The sequence below is a fragment of the Monocercomonoides exilis genome, assembly GCF_001643675.1.
Source record: "Monocercomonoides exilis strain PA203 chromosome Unknown scaffold3-2548433, whole genome shotgun sequence".
Classification (NCBI taxonomy): Eukaryota; Preaxostyla; order Oxymonadida; family Polymastigidae; genus Monocercomonoides; species Monocercomonoides exilis.
In genome coordinates this window covers 663,807-673,747 of record NW_027150548.1, presented here as the reverse complement: position 1 = coordinate 673,747, position 9,941 = coordinate 663,807, and the positions used below count along the sequence as shown (strand labels likewise).

At 38.5% G+C, this 9,941-nt stretch overlaps 3 protein-coding genes across 3 annotated transcripts; 2 read left to right on the top strand and 1 right to left on the bottom strand.

Annotated features, from left to right (window-relative positions):
- Window positions 1-454: 454 nt before the first annotated feature.
- MONOS_3886 (uncharacterized protein) lies at window positions 455-5,864 on the bottom strand (the record flags this gene model as incomplete). The annotated part of the gene is made up of 1 exon (XM_067873913.1): window positions 455-5,864. The coding sequence occupies one exon, from the start codon at window positions 5,862-5,864 to the stop codon at window positions 978-980; it is 4,887 nt and encodes a 1,628-aa protein (XP_067735122.1). The 3' UTR covers window positions 455-977.
- Window positions 5,865-5,967: 103 nt separating this feature from the next.
- Window positions 5,968-6,747, top strand: MONOS_3887 (uncharacterized protein; the record flags this gene model as incomplete). The annotated part of the gene is made up of 1 exon (XM_067873914.1): window positions 5,968-6,747. The coding sequence occupies one exon, from the start codon at window positions 5,968-5,970 to the stop codon at window positions 6,745-6,747; it is 780 nt and encodes a 259-aa protein (XP_067735121.1).
- A 1,071-nt stretch (window positions 6,748-7,818) lies between these two features.
- MONOS_3888 (uncharacterized protein) lies at window positions 7,819-8,586 on the top strand (the record flags this gene model as incomplete). Its single annotated transcript, XM_067873915.1, has 2 exons — window positions 7,819-7,842; window positions 8,095-8,586. 2 exons carry the CDS (start codon window positions 7,819-7,821, stop codon window positions 8,584-8,586), a joined length of 516 nt encoding a protein of 171 aa, XP_067735120.1.
- Between the last annotated feature and the right edge of the window lie 1,355 nt (window positions 8,587-9,941).

Sequence of the window (9,941 nt, the reverse complement as noted above, 5' to 3'; positions counted from 1 at the left end):
TACACATATCTATCAGTTTTATAACTATTATTCAACTTAAAAAAACATGGCAACTCTTATTTCACGATTTTTTTTAAATTTTATCGAAATTTAGTGAAATAGAGAAAATAATAAAAAAAATGAAGTCTTTGATCAAAAAAATTAAACAAAAAATACCAGATCTTTTTTCTAAAATTGAAAAAAAAAATACTTTCAGGAATAGTACATATAATCATTTTGAAGATATCCTGTTATTTCGTTTTTTCGAAAAGTGCTCCAGAGAGCCAGAAAATTTAGGTCCCGTTTAGTTTTTTTGACACTGATAAATTACTGAACCTATATGGCTGATTCTTTTTGAAATCAAAACATCGTTTGAATTTTGAACAAAATTATTATTCTCAATGGGAATATCTGAAAAATTATGAAAAATCCCACAACAACTGTTTAAGAAACTGTCAATTGTACTTGAAACAGTATATAGAATTCTCATTGTGCAAAAATGATTAAAATTGAAATGGAAGTTGAATTTCAAATAAGATTAGCCAAATGTTAATTTTTCACTCAAACGAATGGTTTTATTTTATTTTCTTTTCATCGCCCATGTTTAATATTTGCGAATATTATTGAAAAACCTGATTTGAAGTTGTTGTTTGAAATAAAATGATATTCTCAACTGTTTGGCATGAGCGATAAAATGAAATTCAAATAACATTCAAAACTGTTTAAACTTTTTAACAAATCACTTTTTCTATTTCAAATCAAAATGGACTTGAATGAGCAATGAAATAGAGAACAAGTTTTGGTTTTTGGCTCAGATTTTAGTATTTCCACGATTATTCATAAAAATAATCACCAAGTTAAGATATACAATATTTTCGGATCAGCACAAATCGTTTAAGAAGCTTCAAATTAAATAAAAAGAGAAGAGCAAGTCTCAGTTTTTCCAATTTCACAAAATGCAAGTTTTTGGTTGGTGTTCATTGAATTCGTACCTCGTGTCACTCTGCACCATTCTCTGCCATTTCCATCAGCGATTGAATCACTTCACCCAAAGTGGGTCTGCCATCTGGCTCATCTGCCCACATCCTCTCTATCAGCTCAACCATTTCTTCTCCTTCGATTCCTTCTGTCAGTGGTCGCACTCCATCCCTCATCATCTCCTGTGCTTCATCGGCTTCACACTCGCTCAATGGCACTTCACCTGTTGTCATTTCATGCAGAATCAGTCCAAGTGTGAAAACAACTGCCTGCTCAATTCCATCATTTTCCACTTCCTCATCTTCATTTCCGGCTTCAGAAGCCTTCCATCGTTTCATTTCTTCCTTCTGCTTCTCATCCTTCAATTCCTCTGTCAAAACAAATATTTCATTGTTTCCTTCGTCAACAAAGATTGAATACGGACACAGCTGCCTCGCCATCATTTCCACCCTTTCATCATCAACCGAAATCAAATGCTCAAACAGCTCTGCAACTGCCAAAACCACTTCATTTCCATCAACAACATCCATCACTCTTGTTCCCAGTGTGAAATTGCCCTGAACTGAATGAATCACTGAATGCAATGTTTTGATGTTCTTTTTCTCCTTTTCTCGAAATGGCTTCTTGGCTGATATCACATTGAATGAATTATTTTGTTGAACATCAGAAACAGAAGCATTCTCGGACAATGGCAATGGAGGTTCCAGATCTGGAAGATCATTTTCATTCAGTATTCCATCAGTCATTGAAGGAGGCTCAGAAAGATCTTCATCGTTGTCAATGAGAAGTGGAATTTGGCTTGTCATCCCTTCCAGCAATGTTGATGGCATCTCACTCATCTCAAAGCTCCCTCCGTTGTTTTCCCTTCTTCTTTTCTCAATCTTTCCCATTATTTGTTTCGCTTCTGAATCTGCTGCCTCTGCTTTCCTTTCTGCTTCCCTCAATTTCCTTCGCAAAAGCACAACAACCACAACAATTACGAACAATAGAATAATAACAACTGCAACACAGCCAATAAAAGCAAACAAGCTCCATTCAATCATATTCACATTTCCATTGTTATTCTTATTTCCTCCTTCAACAATCCTTTCATCATCTTTTGGAGGAGAAATGCTTGCATTTTTCAGAATGAATGAATTTGTTGATGAAGGAAATTCTTCATACCCAAACAAAACATGCACGCTCACTTCTGTTTCATCTCCGCAATTGCTGATCAGATCTTTTCCCACGCTCCCTTCAACTTCTCTTTCCGTCAAAAACCCATTTGTTTCAAAATTGTGCTTTTCAATCTCTTTTTCTTCTCCCTTCCTCTTAACAACTGAGAATGACAGATTGCATGGAATAAGGAGCATCCCTTTGAATATCAGCTTCATTCTGTCTGTCTCTTCTTTTGCTTCCACACTCTCCAACACAGGAATGAAGAATGGTGAATCTCTCTCAGAAACAATCCCTTCAAAACTGCACCCTTCATTCAACATCCAGAGTGAAGTATTATCCTTCCAACCATCACCTCCTTTCAAACTCATCACATTCAATACTCCTGAATCTGAACAGATGATGTTTCTTCTCAGCGATGGATATCCTTCAATTGATGGATTATTGTTCTCAAATCTTCCATCATTAATAGTCATGGTCCCTCCACTCATCGTAATTCCACCTTCTTGTGAATTCGAGATTGTTGTATCTTTCATCATCACAGAACTCTTCACAACATCCACAAGAGACCCTTCCCATCTGCACATCTCTTCTTCTTCTGTATTTGAATTCTGTTCATTTCTTTCATTTGTCATTCCATCAAAAAGGCAACTGTCCATTTTCACATCCAAACAATCCTCCAATTTCATCAATTTTCCTTTTGTGGTCATTGTATTGACTCCACCTATTGTGCAATTTGTCAATTGAATTGTGTTTTTCGTTGACAAGCATGATATAAATGATTCTTCATTTCCTTCAACTGTGATATTTTCTGTTTTGAAATTCTTGATTGTTAATTGTCCACATTCGTTTATATTTATCAGAGAAGTTTTAATTGTTGAATTGCAAATCGTTAATGAATCAATCACTGATGGAAGTGGTGATGAAAGATACAATGTCGATTCATGAAGAATGAGATTTGACATTGTGCATCCATCGAGTTGTAATTCTCCTTTTGCCATGTTGAAAATGTGAAATGGAATGTTTGCAAATTCTGCATTAATTCCTTCCGTCAATTGTTTTGTTGTGAATGAACAATTCATTATCTCAAGAATTCCTCCTTCTGGTGATATCAGTGAATCATGTGAAGAAATGAATTCAGAATCGAACACAAAGTTCACTCTTGACAATGAGACTGTTCCAGTTGTTGAAATCAAAGCCTCTCTTGTTTTTCCAATGTTTGATTTCACTTCAACTTCACACAAATCTCTGCTCTTTGAACTCAAACTCATTTCCTTCAAATTAATCTCTTCCTCAATTGCGCTCTTGGTGTCAATGTGCAACAGACTCACATATTCCGAAGTCAGATGCATTAGTCCATGTTCAATTGAATCACATGGAAGAGCATTTGTTCCACATTGTTTTTCGTTTGATCCATTCAAACTGCTTACAATGATTGTGTCACTCTGATGAATCGTCACAAAATCAATCAGATCTGTGTCTCTTGGATAGTCACAGCTATCAATTCCATAGATGGCATTAATTCGTGAATAATGATTCTCTCGAAGATCAAACTGGAATTGGCTTTCATTGATCTGTGATGTGATGTTGAAACATTCAATGAAAACATCATTCCCCACGTTTGCTGTGTTTGCACTGAATTTCATTCCCACAAATGTGAAATTCAGTTCTCCTCTTTCCTTTGTTGCCAAATACACTCCTCCTCCTTTCCCCGTGGATCCACTGCAGCTGCAATGGCTAATTGTTGAGTCAAGCATCTTCATCGATCCAGATGATCCCAATGTGAAGAATATGGCTCCTCCTTTTTCACTTTCTTCTGCCTTAACTTCTGTGATGTTGCTCTCATTCACCACCAAATCTATCTTTTTCTCACTCTTTGATTCCAAAATGCTTGCTCCATTATCACTTCTCTTCACTCCTGAAAATGATGTTTTCTCAATCTCAATGTTAACCCCTTCACCTCCTTCATTAATCTTCAATCCTGGTTCAGATTTCTTGATTGACAAAATGCAACCTCCACTTTCATTCAATGATTCCACTCGAACATTCTTCAACTGGCAAGTGAGTCCAATATCATGAATGACAAAAATACTGTTTCCAACATTGCGCGATTCAATCGACAAATCATTCACTTCCACACATCCTCCAATCGCATCCACAAATACACAATCAAATTCATTGTTCACTCCTGCTTCTGAATGGAATGCACATCCAGTTATCACCAAAGTTCCTTCTTTGTTTGAAATAATTGTTTTGGCTGAATTGTCAAATCCTGATGCCAGTTGCAGTTGGATGTTTGATAATTCGAGCTGACCATCGTTTTCCATGAAATATTCCAGTTGACTTCCAATTGCCTTTTCAAAATTCAATATCGCTTTCACATTCTCTTCTTCCATTTTCACACTCTTTTTGATCAGATAATTGGACACATTGAATGAATCTCGAATCACAGTTGATCCTTCAATCTGAATTGTTTTCTTTCCAATATCCTTTTCCATGTTTTCCATCCCTTTCCACATTGTGAAGCACGGTTCTTCCTCACTTCCACATCTTGCAACATCAAATCCACTCGATGAGATAAATATCTCAAATGAACTATATGGAATCAGAAACACGAACAAATCTTTATTCGAATGATGACTATCACTTCCAACAAACAAAGTTTTATCATTTATCATTGATGAATAATCAAAGTTGAATGAATCATTTGTTACAGAAGCATTAAAATCCTTTCCCAAAATGAACATATTCTTTCCAATGGCTGCATTGTTGTTTGCAAACGAAACGTTTTCAAAAAGAAATGGCTTTTCATTCAAACAATTTTGACAATCCAAATACAAGAATCCTCCTTTTCCATTCCCTGTTGAAAGCGAACAAAATGATGCATTTGTTGAATTAATGATCAAATTTTCGTTCCCTTTCAATATCACTTTTGCAACACCTCCTTCACCACTTCCAGTGTTCACAACGTTTGAAAAGTTGCTGTTTTCAAACAAAACAGAAGAAGCCATTACCAATGGAGATTCACCAAATGAACGCTCTGCCAAACTGCATCCTTCCATTGTGCAATTCAACAGTTTTGCTTTGTGTTTTTCTTCACTTTCTCTTTCATTCACATTTCCAGGCGAAAGCGAAAATGAAAATAACGAAACTGTTGACTTCACATCTGAAATTGTGACAGAGTCCAGTTCAACCATCTTTCCCGTTGATCTGATCAAGAAAAATTCAATTGTATTTCCCTTCCCTCCAATCACACTCATCTCACAGTTCTTCATGTGAAGCTCCCCATTTTGAGTATTTGATTCAATCACTGATGTGATTGTTCTGCTGAAACTTGATGGAACAACAATACCAATGAACTTCATTTCTGTAATCGATGTTGATTTCAGAATACATCCGTCAGATCCATTCACATCCCTTTGGCATTCGATATTGACAACAGCTTCCTCTCTTGCCTTTATACACATCTTACTCACATTCACACACCCAGTCAAAGACGGTTTTGAAATAACAATAATCTCCTCTTTTCTATTCTGTGTTTTCTTTAAACGCTCCATTCCATAATTCACATTCAAACACGGCACCTTCTCCAGCCCACAATACACCTTATCCACTCCAGATATTCCATCCACATATATTGTATCATCAAAGAATCCATCAAAAAATACGAATAAATCGACATTCCAATCTCCGAACACTTCTGTTCTGTCATGTCCAACAACCGAGTTGTCTTTTTCAGTGATGCTTCTCATGAAGGCGAACAAGGGCTCTTTCACAGAAGCGACAAATGATTCACACACAAAATACACATCTCTTCCGACACTCGCCTTGTTGGCTGAAAACACGATATTGGTGATGGAAAAGGTTGTGGATGACACTTCCGAATCATCCTTGTACTCGATCATGAGAGCCCCGCCTCTTCCTCCAGAACTTGTATCCTCGCTCACAGAGCAGGTGGAGAAGGTGGAGTTCCTCACAGAAAATGTGTTGGCAGTGGAAGATGAGGCGAATGAGATGCACCCGCCATTGGTGGAAGTTTGTTGGCTGAACTGTTCTGAGTTGATATTGGTGATGGTACAGTTGGTGAGGGAGAGGGAGAGGGCAGGGGAGGTGGCAGAGGAGAGGACACAGCTGGTGGGGGTGGTAGTGGAGGTGATGCCGGTGATGTTGGAGGAGTTGAGGGTGAGGGGATTTGTGAGGGAGGTGAGGTGGAAGATGCTCTGGCTGTTGAGGGAGAGTTGTGTGATTGCTGTGTGGTTGAGGGCGAGGGAGCCAGCAGTGAGGAAGAAGAGGGGAGTTTTTATTGTTATGGAGGTTGTTCCGGTGATGGTGGTTGTGTTGAGGTTGAGGGAAGGGGAGTTTTGGGAGAGGTGGAAGAGGATGGGGGTGATGGGGTTTGTGGAGTTGTGGGCAATGGCGAGGGCAGAGACTGTGAGGGATCCCTGGCTCTGTTGGAAGAGGGCAGAAGTGGCAGATGGATCTGGTGAAGAAGATGCAGATGAAAATGATGATGTTGATTGTGATGACTGTGAATGTGAGTTTTGTGGTTGGGGAATGCCACTGGAGGCGATGGTGGTGGCAGTTGTGCCATTTCCTGTGATTCTTGTGTCGACCGCGCTGAAAGTGAGTGTTTGAGTTGGAACAAATGTTGAGGAGAGGAGGGTGAGAGAGGTGTCTTGGAGGAGGGAAATGAAGCCGTTGAGTGCATACTCGATGGTGGCGCATGGGGTCTGTTGGGGTCTGCCACAGGCATCAGCATCAGTTCCATTGCTGGCAACGATTTTATTCTGAGTGATAAAAGGAAGCCAGCCATTATACACATCGCTATCAGCTGTGTTGTTATTCCACACTCTTTTTGTTAAAGTTGTTGAGCCACAATTCTCAAACGGAGATTGGGTGATACTGCTTCCATTGAAAAACACATCATTTCCTCTGCCACTAGAAGCGGAGTTTCCATCGAAGAAGCAAAATGTGATGAATTTTATTTCATTCATCCAAGAATAAGTTGCTGTGCAACACAGCGCAGCACCACCATAGGAAGTTGATGAACTTGTCAATTTGTTGTTTATGAATTGGCAATCATTAACCAAAAACTGACTTGGTTTATTTTGTGGAGGGTCAAAAAATGTTAGCGAGCCAGCTGAATTTCCACCAGAATTTGCGATACACCAACATTTGGAAAATAGGAATTGACCATTTGACAGCATATCATTAAGCAAGAAGTACCAGCCAGTTCCACACCATTTTGTGATTGAACAACTTTCCACTCTGTTTTCAGAGATTGACCAAACAGAACTGGATTGCGGCCAGCCAACGTAAGCAGCTCCTCCATGCAACGCTGAACAACTTGTGAAATTGGATTTTGCGATGTTCACATTTAACAACAATTCACAATATAACGCTCCACCACTGTATCCACCTGTGGTTGAGCAATTGTGAAAAGAACAAGAAGTGATTGTGAGATTTGCATTTGCACGGTTAACATAAAGCGCTCCTCCTTCACTTGATCCACCAGTTGTATTTTCCCATATGCACCATTCAAATTTATGACTGTTCACATCAAACGAAGTCAATCTTCCAGGTGTTTTTCTGTGAGTTTCATTTCCTTCATATACAACAGCAGCATTTGATAAAGAGCGTGTTTGGTGAAGGAAAGAGGTGTTGAATGCAAAGAGAGAGGTGGATGGGCTGTTGAGATTTGGGAGGATGGCACCATCGATGGGGTTGTGGGTGTGGAGGAAGATGGTTGAGTGGATGGAGAGGGATGAGTGAAGAGAGAATGAGGGAATTGAATTGGTGTTGGTGTTGGTGGAAATGGAGGTGGAAGAAGAGGAAGAAGTGGTTGAGATGAATGAATGGAGTGAGTGGGAGGGGAGTGATTGAAGAGATGAATGGGATTGGGGAGATGAGATGTTGGAGAAGAGGGCGTTTGAGAGATGGAGATTGAGGTGGATTTGGAAGTGGGGATGGAATTGGTGATAGATATGGAGAGGGGAAGGGGAAGAAGAAATAGAAGGGGAAGAGGAAGGGGAAGAGGAAGAAAAAGAAGAGGATGAGGATGAGGATGAGAAAGATGAAGGAGAAGGGGAAGAGAGGGAAGAAGGAGAAAAAATGAAGGGCTGGATGAGGGAGATGAAGGAGGAGAAAGAGGAGTGGGAGATGGAGAAGGAGGCAGGGATTGGGGAGTGGGCATTTGGGAGGAGATTGTTTGGGGTGGAGAAGAGGGGGAAGGAGAAGATGGCAGGTTGGCGGGTGGTGAGGGAGAAGTTTGTGAGGGAGAGGGAGGCATGGGCAGAGAGGAAAAGTGGAGATTTTGCTGCTGGGTTGACTTGGCAAGTGGAGGAGCAGATGGAGGCAGCCGAGTGGTGTTGGGCAGTGAGGAGTGGACAACCAGCGAGAGGGATGATGTTGAGATGGGTCACACTCAAGGAGGCGTTGATGATATTCAGACTTGCCTCAACACATGTGATATGATTGAATATTGTATTTCCAACGTTCTCCGCTTGCCCATTGGGGAGCATATTTTTTATTGCTTCACTTCTGGTAAGAAAACACAACATAATAGTCAATAAAAATATTGCTGTCGAATTTCTTTTCATATTCCACAAGATAAACGACTTCCAAACATAACAAAAATGAAAATATTAATTATATATGCGATCAATCAAATTTTTCAAAAAAGAATTTTTTCTATTCACAGTTTTGCATGAAATCTCGAATCATGACAATGGCATATAATTTTCTTGAAAATTACATATTTAATGTTTGTTTCATAATTCGATTTCATTTTTTTATTGTAATGAATAATTATTTTGTCTATTTTTTTTCTGCGCATGTATTGTTCTTGCTGCCCAATGGAAAAATGATTAAAAGTTTGATTATTTTCCCCCTTGAAAAGTGAATTCATTTCTTTTTCATTTTTAGAAAATATTGTTTTATTTAGTTCAAGATGACTTGATTTCTTTGGAGAATTGAGAAAGTGTTTTTGAACAAAAATGCTTCGCTGAATTCACTGAAAAGGCTGAAAGGGAGCGGAAAGAATATTTGAGTTCGTATTTATTTGTTTTTGAATGAGATGAATTTTTGCATTGTATCAAAAGCAGCAGGAGGAAAAGAATGAAAATGAATAAAAGCGGGATATCTCGTTGTGCAGGGTGACCATCGAGTTGGGAGAGCGAATTCATATGGAAAGTGCCCAGGATGAAGGGTTTGGGAAGGGAATTGGAGATGATATTTTCAGACGAAAAACAATGATATTTTTCAATGATGATGAGATTGGACTTGAGCAGAAAGCATAAATTTTGCATTTTTCAGAAGAACAAGAAATCGCTGCATTTGATAGAGAAACAACTGATGGAAAGGATGATTTGCGAATCAGATGATGAAACACTTGAAAATGGAAGGAATAATGAAATTGTATTGAAGAAAACAGGTGCCAATGGGATAAAAAACAGAAAATTGCTTATAAAAATGTTTGGAAGGTTTGCTGTTATTATTTATTTTGAAGTGATTATTATTTTGTTCAGGATGCTGAAAGAACGAGGGATTAGATGGCTTTGAAGAAGAAGAAGAAAAGTTGGGAAGGAAAAATACAGACAGACAGACGAAATTCAAGATATTATGAAGATGCCTGTCATTAACCTTTGGCGAAGAATTATTTTTGAGGAAAGATGATTTTTTGTGAAATAAGGGAAGCGAAAAAGAAAAAGAAAAAGATTCATATATACAGGAATGAAAAAGAGGCATGAAATGCTTCTTAAAAAAGCTATAACATAATTCCCTTGAGTATATCAAATATCCGTAATTTGAGAATAGTTCAAGGATTTAAA